The 18945-nt window shown below is 43.8% G+C and overlaps 1 protein-coding gene across 1 annotated transcript in view; it reads left to right on the top strand.

The window, feature by feature from the left end:
* Nucleotides 1–2838, top strand: part of cetp (cholesteryl ester transfer protein, plasma) — a gene marked incomplete at its 5' end in the record, with an annotated part of 6699 nt that extends 3861 nt beyond the window's left edge. Inside the window, 6 exons of the mRNA XM_080002787.1 lie at nucleotides 83–235; nucleotides 1206–1273; nucleotides 1434–1473; nucleotides 2071–2146; nucleotides 2243–2328; nucleotides 2454–2838. Coding sequence (XP_079858913.1) covers nucleotides 83–235; nucleotides 1206–1273; nucleotides 1434–1473; nucleotides 2071–2146; nucleotides 2243–2328; nucleotides 2454–2531 — 501 coding nt within the window. The 3' untranslated portion in view covers nucleotides 2532–2838. The remainder of the gene's footprint in view (nucleotides 1–82; nucleotides 236–1205; nucleotides 1274–1433; nucleotides 1474–2070; nucleotides 2147–2242; nucleotides 2329–2453) is intronic.
* Between the last annotated feature and the right edge of the window lie 16107 nt (nucleotides 2839–18945).

Below are 18945 nucleotides of genomic sequence, written 5' to 3'. Positions count from 1 at the left end.
GTAGGCCTGAAACACAATTATTTGATCACTCATGAGCTCAGTTGTCCATTAAATATTATGTGTGTGCGTGTGTGAATACCAGTGTCTGCTGGAGCCAGTTTCTCCCGAGCTCAGGGTGTGGAGCTCGTCCACCCCCAGCCTCAAGACGTCTCCTCTGGGCACCAGCGTCCGGGCGCAGATCTCGGGGGAGCTCCGATGTGGGGACCCTGGCACACCGAGACTCTCCTTCCAGTCGGTCAGACGGGAATCCTTTCACACCGTATTGGCCTTTTTGCTGTAATGGCTTCCACAAAATCGTAATCACAAACTGAACTCCTTTTTTCTCCTACCGTTTTGGTTTGGCCCAAACACTAGAAGGCAAGTGCCGCCTACCGTCCCAACATTTCCTAATGTCGGCCATAATGGGGAAGCGTTTTTCAAAGCGAAATGACAGAAAGTGCACAAGGGTTTAAGACATCTCAGCACCTTCTGCAAGCAGTGTCAAAAATGGGAAGCCCGCAATAGAGTCGCAACTTGTGCAGTATTTCAGGGTTTTATTGACTCATTTGCACTTCCGCAAATCAGCTCTTTTGGCCACATCCGCACTAATGTCAGACTAGAAACAGGACATTACAGTGCTTCACTTTCCCCCAAAAGGGAAGGCAACTTACTGTTAAAGACATTTGATATTACTGTTTTTGGAGATTTATAGTTTTTTTTACGGGTTAAAAGGTTTCCTGTGTGCACATTGAGAAGCTACAGCAGAGTGGTAATTGTGGTGGAGTGGTCAACTGTTGTGTTGCCACTGTTGTGGCAAAGCAACAGTGGCAACAGTGGCAACAGTGGTGTTTTGTAATTTTTGGTGGCACCTATGGTGAAAAGCGGTAATTGCAGGTGTGTTTTTGGACCTCACTTCCCAGAGAGCCAAACAGTGTCGTCTGTTTGACGTCAGTCAGTCCCATCACCAACCACTGCTTGGTGATGGAAAACGCGTCACTAATTGCGGCTCTTGAATGCGTGGCGGGAAAGTTGCCACAGACAGACACCCGGGTTCTTAATACTCAGAATACTGCCAATGCACGGGCTTTCATCAGTGGGCCATACTGTAGGCTCAACCACCATTGTGTTACCTCATTCGGCGATAGTGACTTAACAGGCAATTTATTTAAATCAAAATCTTCAAGATGGTCACTTTAAATGTGTTGCTTTTCATATGCTTTGCGTAGGAGTTGGACGTGTTAGTCACTGCTACGTACGCCAACAAGAAGCTCTTTCTCCACAGTAACGCATCAGAGTAAGACCACTAACTTAAATCTTTTATTTGTAACATGAGACACGTCATTGGGCACGGTTTTGTGAATCGGACCACATCTGATTAGTGACTGTGTCAAATCACCTCCGTGCTTTCTGCCTGTGCTCGTATAAAGACTCTTCTCATGGCTTGTTCCCTCCAGATTCATTACACTTCGAGCAGAGATGTCAGATAATCAACAGGTGAGGTCTGGGTCGGCCGTTTGCACCTTCACACCTAAATTGTGCACATGTCTCCTCCACACCATATGGCTGACCAAGCTACTGTATACATGATCCTTCCTTAACTTTTCAATGACCAATTCCTTCAAATCCGCGTTCAACGAAATGAGCCATCACTGACATTTATAATTTTGAGTGAAATATACTCAATGTAAATATACGTATAGAACTCAATTAAGCTGTCGCTGAAGCTTTATTGTATCTTGTAGAGGTGGAATTTGCCCCCCCCCAAAAACAAGACAAGTTTGTTCCTGCAACGACCTTACTGTAGGTTTCTACCAAAAATGGTTTCAATGAATAATAATAAAAAGGGGTGAAATTCCTCATGAAAAACCAACTACTCCAAAGTGACACCAGGCCAGTTGGCATAGGACTAGAATCCTCATGGGACACCTGTGTGGTTGGTCGGGTTTTCACTTCACAAATCATGGGCGTGGCATTCCTGACAACCTCCTCACTTATTACAAATCGCCCAAAACCCTCAAGAGTAACCCGGACACTGCTGTTCTGTCCGTCTCTGGTTCAAGTTTACAATCTTTTCCTGCGGTGCGTTTCCAGCAGCTGGACGAGGGACAGCGGCGAGAATACATAAGAGAAGCCGTGGAGAAGATTGGCATTCCCAAGGTCCTGTCCGGTAAGGGTTAGGGTCTCTCCCTTCTTTTCCGCCGCTTCTTCTTCTTCTTCTTCTTCGTCGTCTGGCACGTAACTGTTTTGCCATCTCCATTCCCAGCTCTGGGGTCGGAGATAACGAGGCTGCTGGACAAACAGGGCACCAACATGTTTGACATCATCGACCCGGAAGTTCTTCCCCGGGACGTGAGTAGACGGGTTGTCTTTCTCTCCCCGTTGTCTTGTCCCGACGCTGCGAAACTCCAGTGTGCTCAGTCCATCTCTCTCTCTCTCTCTCTCTCTCTCTCTCTCTCTCTCTCTCTCTGCGGCAGGGTTATGTGGTGATCCAGATGGCCTTTGGTTTTCCTCATCATCTCCTCGTCGAGTTCCTCAAGAAGGCCCTAGAATGACTTTTCACCGCAACCTTTGCGGGAGACGTACATTTGACTCGTTTGTCCGTTTGGGCTTCTTTTCAGACAGAGATGAAAAGATGTCGAAAGCAATGACGTTGCTTTTTTAACTATCCTAACCCTTCCGAGGGGGTTTCACTTCTTTTTTTTTTATCGACCATAATTTTGATGAGCCTCTAAAAACCTAACATAGAATATTTGTCGCAAATGTAGTATTTCATTTTTAAAATCGTTTTTTTTTTTTTTTGCAACCTTGAATGAAATGACATCCATGTAACGGCATCTACTATGTCTGGAAACTTTAGAATAAAATAATAACACTCAAAATATGACTCTGACTCTGTTTTTTCATGATTTTTGTGTGTAAAATCTACAGCAGCCCACATTGCACTACATGGTTTTGTGAGATTAAACAGATGTTTAGGTTGAAAGGTTGGCTCGATAGATTGGGCACAACAATGTCAACCGGGTGTCAAAGCTGTAGCTGAATGATGGAGAGGTATGTCTGTAGATGGCGATGGTGTAATCAAGCCACATGCAATGAAAGTACCAAGGTCAGAATATAGTGTGCTACGGTATTACGCTCCAGATATTGAAAATGGGGCAACAACATATATTAGGGCTCGATGATGGTCATTGTAAGAGCCTAGATCTGTGATCATCATCAGAGTATGACCAAAAAAAAAAATCCAATACAAGTACCTCAAGCGTTCCGCGTAACAAGGACCAGAGGGTGAATCAGCTTTTGCATATGATGATATGCGTATAATGTGTGTCTGTGCTTATGTAGCAAAGGAAATGGAAAAGCGTTACTACTGGAATTAGCTTCGCCTTCTCCCATTGCATTCAAAAGCAGTGTCCTGTCAAGGTCTACGAGCGTGTAATTCACAGAAAATCAGTCACTTCGTTTTGTTTTAATTCCAAATTTACACGACCCCCGCCCCCAAGAGACAAAGATGCAATCAAACCCAATCATTTCATTGAAGTTCGGATTGTGTCGTAAAGGTAAATCACTCGTCGGTCAGAAGCTGTACTTCCACCTCCTTCTCCATCGCTTCGCTGGCATCGGCGGCTCGTTGGTCTAGGGGTATGATTCTCGCTTTGGGTGCGAGAGGTCCCGGGTTCAAATCCCGGACGAGCCCTGCCCTTTTCAAAGCCGTGGAGCCGAAAGCTCCAGCCGCTCGGCTCCGCGCCTCCCGCCTGGAGGCCGCTCGCACCGCCCCAGCCTCGGCTCAGAGACCCGCTCGGCTCTGCGGGTGTTGGCTGCGGTGACTGGGCACCTCCCGCCTTGACCGTGGGCAGCGTCCGAACCCGCGCAGTTGCTTTCTCCCCGAATCCGCGTCGTTGTCATTGGAATGATCGCCGCCAGAGGCCGCTGCTCCACGGGACCACCCAGCGCCACGTCACCGCTCTCTGCAGACTTTTAACTCCGGGCAGGGGAGACAAGAGACGGGCCTTAAGCCACGAGCCGTGCGACCACCAGGGCTGGCTCGTTGGTCTAGGGGTATGATTCTCGCTTAGGGTGCGAGAGGTCCCGGGTTCAAATCCCGGACGAGCCCTGACCCTTTTTTTTTTTGACCCCCTGGAGGAACGGGTCGCATTATTGGGTCGGGCACACGGTCGCTCCCGCGTCACACGGAGAAATGTCTTTTTCCAAAGCGTTCGGCTGCTGTTCCCCGTCACACCATGCTCTGAGACAGGGCTGGGAGACGCACACACCCCGACATATTAAAAGTTCCCTAACATGCGCCTATGCAGAAGAAGAGTCTTTTATTGGCCACACACACATGCGCATGCCTTTTGGGTGGTGGCCGGTGAAGTGTGGCCTCTGCATTTCGCCCATCGTGGCTTGTCCTTCCTCTGGGGGGGGACCAAACAGGAGCAATTCGTGGACGCGCCCGGGGGACCCTGAATCAGTGAAGTCAGTCTCTCTAGGTCGTCCTCAGACGAGCCTTCCATCGTTGTTTCCAGTCATCCCGGTTCTCCGTACATCTGGCCAGCTCGTTGGTGCTTTGTGCTCCCGCATCATTCTTGAGTACATCCACATATGTTAAAGTGGGACGTCCTCGTGACCGGTGCCCATGTGTTGGCTGCCACAGTACCAGTTTGCTGGCTGGCAGCTCCTGGTGTCTTTGGCAGTGTCCTGCTAGTCTCATTCTCCTTGCAGCAATCTTCTCGCCCACCCTTGGTATTCCCTCGTACAGAATTCTGTTGGTTACATGTGTACTCTTGCTGATGTTAAGCACTACACGCAACATCCTGGTGTAGCACCCGTCCAGGGACTTCTCTAGGGTCGGCTTCAGGGACCAGCATTGAATAAAACCAGTGAATAAAAAGAAAGTTCATTCTATCCAAATTTCAGCCAACACAGTTTGCGAAATGATTCAGACATCTTAGCGACTGCCAGCTATGGCCCTTAACTTGTCAGCCGTTATGCTTATCGCATTCAGTTATCACTCAGGTTTGCGTTGAACTCTGCTGCACCTCGGCATAAATGGTATCCATCAAACCTTTTCGAGAAAAGAAACGAGTCTTCTGTGTGTGGTGAAAGTCCTACTAAGCTCCTCGTCGTGGGTCCGACTCCCGCCACGTGTCGGCGTACGACACGCAATCCAACGTCTTTGTCTCTTTTTAGCTTTTTATTTCTATACGTTTATTCCTCGTCGAATTGTCCTTGTGCATGGGACATACACGGTCAAGGCCCGAATAGTGCCAGTCTCGCTGCAGTAATGCGCTGTGACCCGCAGGGGGGCGCTGTTTGGCCCGGTGCGCGCCGCATCTCCGACCTGCAAAACATCAGCGGCAGGAGCGAGGACGCGCAGCCGCGACACGCGTCCGACTCCCAAATTCGGGGCCCCTCGCCGGAGGCTTGTCGGTCTAGGGGTATGATTCTCGCTTAGGGTGCGAGAGGTCCCGGGTTCAAATCCCGGACAAGCCCGCGACCTTTTGACGCCACGACTGGCTGACAGTTATCTTAGCTCGGGCGCAACACAGAGTGCTCCGCCTCCTGCCCGCACGGAAACACGTTTAACCAGCGCCGATCGACACAGCAGCCGTCGACAGTCGTCCGTGGAACTTTTTGACCTCTAAAGCTGTCTCACAAAAATACTACTACTACAAATACGGATACCACGTCGGGGATCACGCGCGGCCTTCGGAGTCATGCGAGACGCGCCCGTGCTGCCCTAACCCCCCTGACAACAGTCGTTATTCACCGACAGCGGTCAGTGGTGTCTCTGAATAATGGCCGTGAGTTGTGATTTTAATGGCTTAGGGTTACATCTACACACTACTGTACCGCACATTGTCGTCCTTCAAATTCATGCAAAAACAATCCGAAATCCAGATATGGATCGGTTACACCACTGCGGCACTTTCAGGATACCGTAGTCTCTGAAATGTTAACGTCGAAATGTATTTAATTGAATTAAATGTCGTTTAAATAATTTATAATATTTTAATTATAACCCCAATAACGCCTGCACACATGGAAAACGAGGTTGTTGTATGTAATTGTTTATATTTTAATTTTCGAACTTAAATTAAAATGTAATTTTTCTTTTTCTTTTCCAAATACTATTTTTCACTCTTATCACGCCTTTTGATTCACGCCTCTTGATTCACCCTTGCGAATGAAACGTACGAACGAATTGTCCTGTCAACCACTCAAAACATCGTCAACGTGTATAACTGTGCTTATTGTCACTTCGAGTGTGAGGTGGACGCCCTCGATCGTGGCGCGATTGTTCCGCAACATACTTCTTGAAAGACTTTTAGAACTTTGACACAACACAGAATGCTGTGACACTTACCAGCGTAGAAACACATGTAACTAGCGCTGGTGGACATAGTAACTATGAACATTTTCTTTCTTTCAGTTTGAAAGTTTTTTATTCATCTACAATAAATGATATGACAGAAAAGGGTCATTTATTCTCATTGGTCTGTGTCTTCAATGTTTTTAATAATGAATATGCTACCGACCGCTTGAGACTGGTTGAAAGAGTTTGAAAACACTTGACAGTTCACTTCTTCCCAGCTACATGCGAGTCACAGCACAGCACAGGAGTTTCATTTAAAAAGTGTCTTGAGGCGCCTGATTCCCGATTCAAGATTCAAGATTCAAGATTTTTTATTTGTCACATACATATACATACTTCCATACATATATGCAGTGAAATGTAATGCAACGCCCTGGTGATGGCACACAATATGTCCTAGGAAAAAATAGAAAATAAAATAAAAAGTAGAAAATTCCTTTCTAATAGACCGACTAACTGACTCCTAAAACGTAATACAGTAAGTGGAATACTTATAGAATAACATAAAAATATATAGAATAAAATACAATAAAAATGAATTGAAATAAAATGGAATAGATAGAAGGAATATGCCTATGTATATACAGATATGTGCATTTAAAGTGGCATGTGAATTAAAGTGGCATGTGAATGTGAATAGAGGGAGTAGTGTTGGGATAATACAGCACAGTATACAACAGTACGGCGCAGCAATACGGCATCACGAACAACCCTGAACAGTGACACAGTATGCGGTACAGTATGCTACATACAGTACAGTAGGTAGTGGAGCCTAGTGCATGGCTCAGTTAGGACCCCTGGTGAGGTCAGCGTTGACAGTTCTAATGGCGTGGAGGTGGGGGGGTGGAGTCGGTGTGAGGAAAGATGGAAGGAGAATATGATGTTGAGTTGGCAATGTTAACAAACCATGCTTGTTCAAATTCATGCAAATTGTACATTTTCTTTAACAATAAATTATCTCAAATAAGTGTTATTAGGGGTCCAGCCCACAGGGGTTTATTACAGTTAATCTTCTTGGCGTTTTTCAGGATAACAGTATCTGAAATAGGACAACCGCATTACGCACACACATGGTTGATGCCTCGTTAGAACCAGGACGTTTCAGACGTCTTGTCACATTTGGAGCAGAAATGAGTGAAAAACTGTTGTAAATTTACTGGAAGGAGACGAACGTTGCTGCAATTTCATTCGTTTCAGGAGCGGGACACTTTGTGACATCATCATCCAAAGTGATATAAGTCCAAGCTTTGTCTCGTGGAAGTCATTCGCATCCAGCGACTTGCGCCTTGAGGACTGCATAGCGCTCACAGACAACCCACCTAGACAGACAACCCGAGCTAAGCTAAGCTACGTTCACAAAACCTTGAAAACTCTAATCGGTCACAGAAGGCATTTTGTCACTGCAGGAAGTTCTAAGAACCATTGGAGGAGGGTGACTAACATTACAAAAGTTGAAAAAGTTGTAAAAACAGAAAATGAAGGTGAATAACTGACTTATTTACCTTTCTGAAGACGGCCTTTTATGTGTAATAAAAACATTGCAATCGTCAAGCTGTCTTTATAAAAATTAACTTCCTGAAGGTAGCCTTGTTTGTGTCCTAAAACGATTACATATAAGGCGATCTTTATATATACTGTTTTATTTGACAACTTTGATTCAGTTCTAAACTGTTTCTTTGAATTTCTGAAGATTGCCTTTTTTTGTACGACACTGGTGGTGATCTTTATCAATACTGTGATCATTTGTTTGGTTGTTTTGTCCAAATCTTTTGGCCAACTTTTCAATAAAACAATAATCTACCATGTGTTGATTCCTCCAAAATTACCACTGCGCTTTATTTTGCACAGAATTACGGCTCCCAAGCATTTATTTTGTCTCTGAAACTGTATGAAATATTTTGTTTGTATGAATGAGCCGACAAAAAATAACATAATTGATTAAGATTTAATGTGACTGGACTCAAAGTTACTTATTGAGAAACAAGTGTTTTTACTTTACAAATGAGGACTCGATATTCGAACACTAGCATAGCCGTCAGTGCTGGAAAGAAAATACATATGTTTAAATCGAAAATCGGCTTCCGATTTGTTGATGGTTTGTCGTTTGTCGGATTTGGTGTAATTCATGCTTTCGGTCCCTCAAGAGTTAATCTGCAGTACTACACCGTGACCAGCTGAGGCCGCTGTTTGACCCAATGAGCGCTTGATCTCCAACCTGCCACATCAGCAGCAGCAGGAGCGAGGATGCACAGCTGGGAAACACGTAGGAAGCAGCTCCAACCATCAAGTTCTACTGTACACGAGGCTTGTTGGTCTAGGGGCATGATTCTCGCTTAGGGTGCGAGAGGTCCCGGGTTCAAATCCCGGACAAGCCCTCGTCTTTTAACCACCGATGACGGTGCGGCTGCCGCACGCAAACATACTTCTTGAAAGACTTTTAGAACTTTGACACAACACAGAATGCTGTGACACTTACCAGCTTAGAAACACATCTAACTAGCGCTGGTGGACATAGTAACTATGAACATTTTCTTTCTTTCAGTTTGAAAGTTTTTTATTCATCTACAATAAATGATATGACAGAAAGAGGTCATTTATTCTCATTGATTCAAGATTCAAGATTTTTATTTGTCACATACATATACATACTTTCATACATATATGCAGTGAAATGTAATGCAACGCACCCGGTGATAGCACACAATATGTCCTAGGAAAAAAAAATAAAAGTAGAAAACTCCTTTCTAATAGACCGACTAACTGACTCCTAAAACGTAATACAGTAAGTTGAATACTTATAGAATAACATAAAAATATATAGAATAAAATACAAAAAAATAAATTGAAATAAAATGGAATAGATAGAAGGAATATGCCTATGTATATACAGATATGTGCATTTAAAGTGGCATGTGAATGTGAATAGAGTGAGGTAGTGTTTGGGATAATACAGCACAGTATACAACAGTACGGCGCAGCAATACGGCATCACGAACAACCCTGAACAGTGACACAGTTCAGGGTCTGTGTCTTCAATGTTTTTAATAATGAATATGCTACCGACCGCTTGAGACTGGTTGAAAGAGTTTGAAAACACTTGACAGTTCACTTCTTCCCAGCTACATGCGAGTCACAGCACAGCACAGGAGTTTCATTTAAAAAGTGTCCTGAGGCGCCTGATTCCCGATGTGGAGGTGGGGGGTGTGTGGAGTCGGTGTGAGGAAAGATGAAAAGAGAATTTGATGTTGGGTTGGCAATGTGAAAATGTGAAAAAAAATGTGTTTGTTCAAATTCATGCACCTTACAAATTGCGCATTTCCTTTTACAATAAATGATCTCTAATAATTGCGATTAGGGGTCCAGCCCACAAGGTTGGAACCCTTTGTTTTTGCTCAGCTTTTTATTACTATTAACCTTCTTGGCATTTTTCGGGATAAAAGTATCTGAAACACCACAACCGCAGTACGCACAGACATGGTTGAGGTCTCGTTAGAAGCGGGGCATTTCAGATGTCTTGTTGTTTGAGGTTTATCAATATCCATGTACATTTGGCGCAGAAATTAGTGAAAAACTGTTGAAAATTTAAGGGTAGCAGAAGAAGGTTGGCGCGATTTGATTCGTTTCAGAAGCGGGGCACTTTGTGACATCACTGTGGCGCGAGGATGGTGTGGCGAGCAGCCACACCTGACCTGGATCTAGGTGATTGGGATCAGGGTGGCTGCATACCTGTTGCTCGTTGGTTGGTCTACCAAGCAACAGGATAAGACCCCCATTCCCACACACACTCAGGATAGGAGCCCGTGTCATGACATGTTCTATCTGCTCCTGGGCTAATTCCAGCTCGCCCGCGCTCTACAATAGACTGATGTTTACAACCCCACGTCTCCTGGGTCTCTGTGCTACAGAGCCCTGAAAGCGTCACTTGGGTGGCGTGTGGTGGCGAAACTGCCACAATCATCATCCAAAGTTATATAAGTCCAAGCTTCATCTTGTGGAAGTCATTCGCATCCAGCAACTTTTGATGATGGATTCTCACTGCAGAAAGTTCAAAGAACCATTGGAGGATGGTGACTAATATTAGAAAAGTTGAAAAAGTCGTGAAAATGAAGGTGAATAACTCACTTATTTACCTTTTTGAAGGCGGCCTTTTATGTGTAATAAAAACATTGCAATCGTCAAGCTGTCTTTATAAAAATTACCTTCCTGAAGGTAGCCTTGTTTTTGTACTAAAACGATTACATATAAGGCGATCTTTATATATACTGTTCTATTTGACAACTTTGTTTCAGTTGTAAACTGTTTCTTTGAATTTCTGAAGATTGCCTTTTTTTGTACTACAAAGATATTTCCTGTCGTGTGATCTTCATCAAAACTCCGATCATTTGTTTGGTTGTTTCGTTCAAATCTTTTGACCAACTTTTCAATAAAACAATTATCTGACATGTGTTGATTCCTCCAAAATTACCACTGCGCTCTATTTTGCAAAAAATTACGGCTCCAAAGCATTTATTTTATCCATGAAATTGTATGAAATGTTTTGTTTGTATGAATTAGCCGACAAGAAATAACATAATTTATAAAGACTTAATGTGACTGGACTCAAAGTTACTTATTGAGAAACAAGTGTTTTTTCTTTCCAAATGAAGACTTGATCGTTGGGCAATAGCATAACCGTCAGTGCTGGAAAAAAATACATATGTTTAAATCGAAAATGGGCTTCCAATTTGTTGATGGTTTGTTGATGATTTGGTGTAATTCATGCTTTAGGTCCCTCAAGAGTTAATCTGCAGTACTACACCGTGACCAGCTGAGGCCGCTGTTTGACCCAATGAGCGCTTGATCTCCAACCTGCCACATCAGCAGCAGCAGGAGCGAGGATGCACAGCTGGGAAACACGTAGGAAGCAGCTCCAACCATCAAGTTCTACTGTACACGAGGCTTGTTGGTCTAGGGGCATGATTCTCGCTTAGGGTGCGAGAGGTCCCGGGTTCAAATCCCGGACAAGCCCTCGTCTTTTAACCACCGATGATGGTGCGGCTGCCGCACGCAAACATACTTCTTGAAAGACTTTTAGAACTTTGACACAACACAGAATGCTGTGACACTTACCAGCTTAGAAACACATCTAACTAGCGCTGGTGGACATAGTAACTATGAACATTTTCTTTCTTTCAGTTTGAAAGTTTTTTATTCATCTACAATAAATGATATGACAGAAAAGGGTCATTTATTCTCATTGGTCTGTGTCTTCAATGGTTTTAATAATGAATATGCTACCGACCGCTTGAGACTGGTTGAAAGAGTTTGAAAACACTTGACAGTTCACTTCTGCCCACCTACATGCGAGTCACAGCACAGCACAGCACAGGAGTTTCATTTAAAAAGTGTCCTGAGGCGCCTGATTCCCGATGTGGAGGTGGGGGGGGGGGTGTGTGGAGTCGGTGTGAGGAAAGATGGAAGGAGAATATGATGTTGAGTTGGCAATGTTAACAAACCATGCTTGTTCAAATTCATGCAAATTGTACATTTTCTTTTACAATCAATTATCTAAAAAGTGTTATTAGGGGTCCAGCCCACAGGGGTTTATTACAGTTAATCTTCTTGGCGTTTTTCAGGATAACAGTATCTGAAATAGGACAACCGCATTACGCAAACACATGGTTGACGCCTCGTTAGAACCAGGACGTTTCAGACGTCTTGTCACATTTGGAGCAGAAATGAGTGAAAAACTGTTGTAAATTTACTGGAAGGAGAAGAATGTTGATGCAATTTCATTCGTTTCAGGAGCGGGACACTTTGTGACATCATCATCCAAAGTTGTATAATTCCAAGCTTTGTCTCGTGGAAGTCATTCGCATCCAGCGACTTGCGCCTTGAGGACTGCATAGCGCTCACAGACAACCCACCTAGACAGACAACCCGAGCTAAGCTAAGCTACGTTCACAAAACCCTGAAAACTCTAATCGGTCACAGAAGGCATTTTGTCACTGCAGGAAGTTCTAAGAACCATTGGAGGATGGTGACTAACATTACAAAAGTTGAAAAAGTCATAAAAACAGAAAATGAAGGTGAATAACTGACTTATTTACCTTTCTGAAGACGGCCTATTCTGTGTAATAAAAACATTGCAATCGTCAAGCTGTCTTTATAAAAATTACCTTCCTGAAGCCTCCTAGCCTTGTTTTTGTGCTAAAACGATTACATATAAGGCGATCGTCACTTGGGTGGCGTGTGGTGGCGAAACTGCCACAATCATCATCCAAAGTTATATAAGGGGCATGATTCTCGCTTCGGGTGTGAGAGGTCCCGCTTAGGGGTCCAGCCCACAGGGGTTTATTACAATGAATCTTCTTGGCGTTTTTCAGGATAAAAGTATCTGAAATATGACAAACACATTACGCACAGACATGGCTGAGGCCTTGTTAGAACCAGGACGTTTCAGACGTCTTGTCATCCAAGTATGATCAATATAAATGTACATTTGGAGCAGAAATTAGTGAAAAACTGTTGTAGATTTACTGGAAGCAGAAAAATGTCGGCACGATTTGATTAGTTTCAGGAGTGGGGCACTTTGTGACATCATCATCCGAAGTTATATAAGTCCAGGCTTTGTCTCATGGAAGTCATTTGCATCCAGTGACTTTTGATGATGGATTCTCACTGCAGGAAGTTCAAAGAACCATTGGAGGATGGTGACTAATATTAGAAAAGTTGAAAAAGTTGTAAAAACAGAAAATTAAGGTGAATAACTGACTTATTTACCTTTCTGAAGACGGCCTTTTATGTGTAATAAAAACATTGCAATCGTCAAGCTGTCTTTATAAAAATTACCTTCCTGAAGGTAGCCTTGTTTGTGTCCTAAAACGATTACATATAAGGCGATCTTTATAGATACTGTTTTATTTGACAACTTTGATTCAGTTCTAAACTGTTTCTTTGAATTTCACCACCTGTCGTGTGGTGTTTATCAAAACTGTGATCATTACTTGAGTCATTTCCACCTGGGATTTTTAAAGTATTTCTGATTCTGATTCTGATTCTGATTTGTTTGGTTGTTTTGTCCAAATCTTTTGGCCAACTTTTCAATAAAACAATTATCTGACAAGTGTTGATTCCGCCAAAATGACCACTGCGCTCTATTTTGCAAAGAATTACGGCTCCAAAGCATTTATTTTATCCATGAAATTGTATGAAATATTTCGTTTGTATGAATTAGCCGACAAGAAATAACATAATTAATCAAGATTTAATGTGACTGGACTCAAAGTTACTTATTGAGAAACAAGTGTTTTTTCTTTGCAAATGAAGACTTGATCGTTGAGCAATAGCATAGCCGTCAGTGCTGGGAATAAATACATATGTTTAAATCGAGAATCGACTTCCAATTTGTTGATGGTTTGTCGTTTGTCGGATTTGGTGTAATTCATGCTTTAGGTCCCTCAAGAGTTAATCTGCAGTACTACACCGTGACCAGCTGAGGCCGCTGTTTGACCCAATGAGCGCTTGATCTCCAACCTGCCACATCAGCAGCAGCAGGAGCGAGGATGCACAGCTGGGAAACACGTAGGAACCAGCTCCAACCATCAAGTTCTACTGTACACGAGGCTTGTTGGTCTAGGGGCATGATTCTCGCTTTGGGTGCGAGAGGTCCCGGGTTCAAATCCCGGACAAGCCCTCGTCTTTTAACCACCGATGATGGTGCGGCTGCCGCACGCAAACATACTTCTTGAAAGACTTTTAGAACTTTGACACAACACAGAATGCTGTGACACTTACCAGCTTAGAAACACATCTAACTAGCGCTGGTGGACATAGTAACTATGAACATTTTCTTTCTTTCAGTTTGAAAGTTTTTCCTTCATCTACAATGAATGATATGACAGAGAGAGGTCATTTATTTTACCCTCGCTCTGTCTTCAATGTATTTATTAATGAATATATTACCGACCACTATAACATGAATAAATATGAACACTGAAATTGCTTGAGACTGGTTGAAAGAGTTTGAAAACACTTGCCAGTTCACTTCTGCCCACCTACATGCGAGTCACAGCACAGCACAGCACAGGAGTTTCATTTAAAAAGTGTCCTGAGGCGCCTGATTCCCGATGTGGAGGTGGGGGGTGTGTGGAGTCGGTGTGAGGAAAGATGGAAGGAGAATATGATGTTGAGTTGGCAATGTTAACAAACCATGCTTGTTCAAATTCATGCAAATTGTACATTTTCTTTAACAATAAATTATCTCAAATAAGTGTTATTAGGGGTCCAGCCCACAGGGGTTTATTACAGTTAATCTTCTTGGCGTTTTTCAGGATAACAGTATCTGAAATAGGACAACCGCATTACGCACACACATGGTTGATGCCTCGTTAGAACCAGGACGTTTCAGACGTCTTGTCACATTTGGAGCAGAAATGAGTGAAAAACTGTTGTAAATTTACTGGAAGGAGACGAACGTTGCTGCAATTTCATTTGTTTCAGGAGCGGGACACTTTGTGACATCATCATCTGACGTTATATAAGTCCAAGCTTTGTCTCGTGGAAGTCATTCGCGTCCAGCGACTTGCGCCTTGAGGACTGCATAGCGCTCACAGACAACCCACCTAGACAGACAACCCGAGCTAAGCTAAGCTACGTTCACAAAACTCTGAAAACTCTAATCGGTCACAGAAGGCATTTTGTCACTGCAGGAAGTTCTAAGAACCATTGGAGGAGGGTGACTAACATTACAAAAGTCAAAAAAAAAAAGACATAAAAACAGCAAATGAAGGTGAATAACTGACTTATTTACCTTTCTGAAGACGGCCTATTCTGTGTAATAAAAACATTGCAATCGTCAAGCTGTCTTTATAAAAATTACCTTCCTGAAGGTAGCCTTGTTTTTGTACTAGAACGATTACATATAAGGCGATCTTTATATATACTGTTTTATTTGACAACTTTGATTCAGTTGTAAACTGTTTCTTTGAATTTCACCACCTGTCGTGTGGTGTTTATCAAAACTGTGATCATTACTTGAGTCATTTCCACCTGGGATTATTAAAGTATTTCTGATTCTGATTCTGATTTGTTTGGTTGTTTCGTCCAAATCTTTTGAACCAACTTTTCAATAAAACAATTATCGGACGCGTTGATTCCGCCAAAATTACCACTGCGCTCTATTTTGCAAAAAATTACGGCTCCACAGCATTTATTTTATCCACGAAATTGTATGAAATATTATGTTTGTATGAATTAGCCGACAAGAAATAACATAATTTATAAAGACTTAATGTGACTGGACTCAAAGTTACTTGTTGAGAAACAAGTGTTTTTTCTTTACAAATGAAGACTCGATCGTTGAGCAATAGCATAACCGTCAGTGCTGGAAAAAAATACATATGTTTAAATCGAAAATGGGCTTCGAATTTGTTGATGGTTTGTTGATGATTTGGTGTAATTCATGCTTTAGGTCCCTCAAGAGTTAATCTGCAGTACTACACCGTGACCAGCTGAGGCCGCTGTTTGACCCAATGAGCGCTTGATCTCCAACCTGCCACATCAGCAGCAGCAGGAGCGAGGATGCACAGCTGGGAAACACGTAGGAAGCAGCTCCAACCATCAAGTTCTACTGTACACGAGGCTTGTTGGTCTAGGGGCATGATTCTCGCTTAGGGTGCGAGAGGTCCCGGGTTCAAATCCCGGACAAGCCCTCGTCTTTTAACCACCGATGACGGTGCGGCTGCCGCACGCAAACATACTTCTTGAAAGACTTTTAGAACTTTGACACAACAACATAGAATGTTACAGCCACAGACAGTGTAGGCCTATGGCTGCTGGGCTTATTAACCCGTAAGATTTTGTTTATTTTTCTTCAAACTATTATTTTTTTCATGGACAATAAACGCCCAAAAGAGTTTATTCATTTTTCTGTTGGTAGCTCCCGTGTATTTTATTCTGACTATCTTAACGACTACTGTCACACAATTAAAACACGACCATTGAAACTGCTTGAAACTGTTCGAGGCCTATAGCTGCCAAGTATTAAAACAAAACAGAACAAAACAGAACAAAAAAAGATTCACGCTTTCGGGTGCGAGAAATCCTGGACAAGCCCATTCTTTCAACCACTGAAGTTGTAGGGCGGCTGCCTCGCATAATATCCCTCCTATTGAGTTTCATAACCTTGACACAACCACACAGAACGCTGGAACGTCCGGGTTTAAATCCCGGACATGCTCTGAATTTTTTCAACGCGTAAAGATGGGACGGCTGTCTCACACAACGTGGTTCTGAGTTTCTATCCGGTTGTAACTTGCTGACATTTAGACTGAGGCTCCGGTTCCAGTGACGGCAAGTGGCCACGCATGTATATGTGCGTATGTTTCAAGTGTTTGTCGTAGGGGTTTGCAACTGACATGGGTTTCAGGATTTAAATGAACCTCGAGGACTCAAACAACTTTCAATTTCCATAACTTATCCTGCCCCCGGACAAAAAAAGGCTGACAATCCAGAGCATTTCTCGGATTTCCATGACTGTCGGAACGGCATTGAGTATGTATGTACCTTAAAATACTGCTTCGATTCATCCGTTTTGATTCAGCGGACAGTTTGGGGGCAGTTTTCCGGCTGTCGGTGCAGGGATTTCCGTTGGGAATTGTGGTCACCTGAGTGTTCGTCATCTGGATATTAGCGAAAGGGATTCACCTGTAACTCGCGGACGCTTCCCACCTAAAACGACAAACAACAAGAACACATCAGGATTCCATTCTTTCCTATGGAGAGTCGGATCCCGCACGTGCCGCGATGCGGATTTTCGGCAGCATTTCGAGGCCTCAGGCTGCGTGAGTTTTTAAACTCATGCGACAGGTTTTGGTCTCGACAGTATAAGCGGAAGTGACACTGATCTGTTGTTTTTTATTGGAACTGGGCATAAAACAATGACATTATTAATGTTACCGTGGATTTCACCATTATACCACCACTATCAATACATCGCTTTTTATGTAAGTGAATTATGTGCGTCTTTTATTTTTATTCGCACTTTGCAAACGCGATATAAGGGGAGTTACAAACTCCCATCCATGGAACACGGTAAAGGTCCGGCTGAGGAAACGAATCGCTTTTGTAGCAGAAAAAACTATCTCTCCCATTTTCCCTGACATACTTTGCGAACTCAAAATATGAACGCAGTTCATCCGACGCCAGCCAGGGGAAGGATCCGATTGTCGGATATGATTACGGAATAGGTGTGAATCAGGGCGAGAGTGCTGTACAGACGAATATAAATCTGTTTTTACAAGTCAACAATTTCTAGGTTTGTCAACAATTTCTAGGATTGTTTCTGATGTGGCGGAGACAGTGCTAAGAACTGAAAAGACCCCCCCACCCCCAAGGACCAATGGATGGGGAAGGGTAGAGAGGGAAGGAGGGATGAAAGGAAGGAAGGTTTTTATGTCCTTACCCCAGGACAGCTCCTGAGGGGAGTCTCTCTCCCCCCTCCCTCCCTCTCTCTCTCTGTCTCCCCCCTCCCTCCTCTCTCTCTCTCCCCCCCTCCTTCCCTCCCAGCCTCTATCCCTCTATCCCCTCCCTCCAGCTCTCTCTCCCCCCTCCCTCCCTCCCTCCCTCCTTCCCACTCTCCCCCCTTACAGTCTCTCTCCCTCTATCCCCCTCCCTCCTCTCTCCCGATCTCTCCCTCTCTCCCTCCCTCCCGTTCACTTCCCCCTCCCTCCCGTTCTCTTCCCCCTCCCTCCCTCTCCCTCACCCCCCCTTCCCTCCCAGTCTCTCTCCCTCTCTCCCCCCTCCCTCCTCTCTCCCCCTCTTTCTCTCTCCCGCCCCCCCCCTTTCCCTCTCTCCCTCCCTCCCGTTCTCTTCCCCCTCCCTCCCTCTCCCCCACCCCCCCCTTCCCTCCCAGTCTCTCTCCCTCTATCCAACCCTCCCTCTCTCTTTCCCTCTCTCCCTCCCTCCCGTTCTCTTCCCCCTCCCTCCCTCCCTCTCCCCCCCCCCCTTCCCTCCCAGTCTCTCTCCCTCTATCCAACCCTCCCTCTCTCTCTCTCTCCCCCCCCTCCCTCCTCTCTCCCCCTCCTTCTCCCTCTCTCTGGTCGATTACAACGACACGAGTCGTCATCAACTCCACAGCAAAGTACAACCAGTCAGTCAGAAGTGATGTAATATATGACATCTACTGTATATTAAATAGGTGGATGATACATAAAAGTGCAAACAATTCATCCAGAAAACACACAATGCATAACAATACACAACGATGTCAAATCATTTTGGACAATAAGGACCCTATGACCACTTCTTTACTGGAACAAACAAGAAATAACCCTCCCAATAAACTGCAAGTCCTTTCATAGGCGGTAATATTAATAATACTATTGATAAGGAAAAACAACAAAAATGTGCCAAAAAACCTGTGAAATTTGGTATGTAACGCCACATAATTAGAATAGTTATATTTTCAACATGAAAAGCCTTTGAAAACATTCATACGACACACTGCATTCTTTTCAACACTCAGAAGGTGTGCAATCTGTAAACTAAGTTATCATAACTAATAGTAATTAAATCGACCCGACGTGGTTTTATTTTTAACATTAAAAAAAAAA

The sequence above is a fragment of the Zeus faber genome (genome assembly GCF_960531495.2).
Source record: "Zeus faber genome assembly, chromosome: 6".
Taxonomy (NCBI): Eukaryota; Metazoa; Chordata; class Actinopteri; order Zeiformes; family Zeidae; genus Zeus; species Zeus faber.
This window is presented reverse-complemented; position numbering and strand designations above follow the sequence as displayed.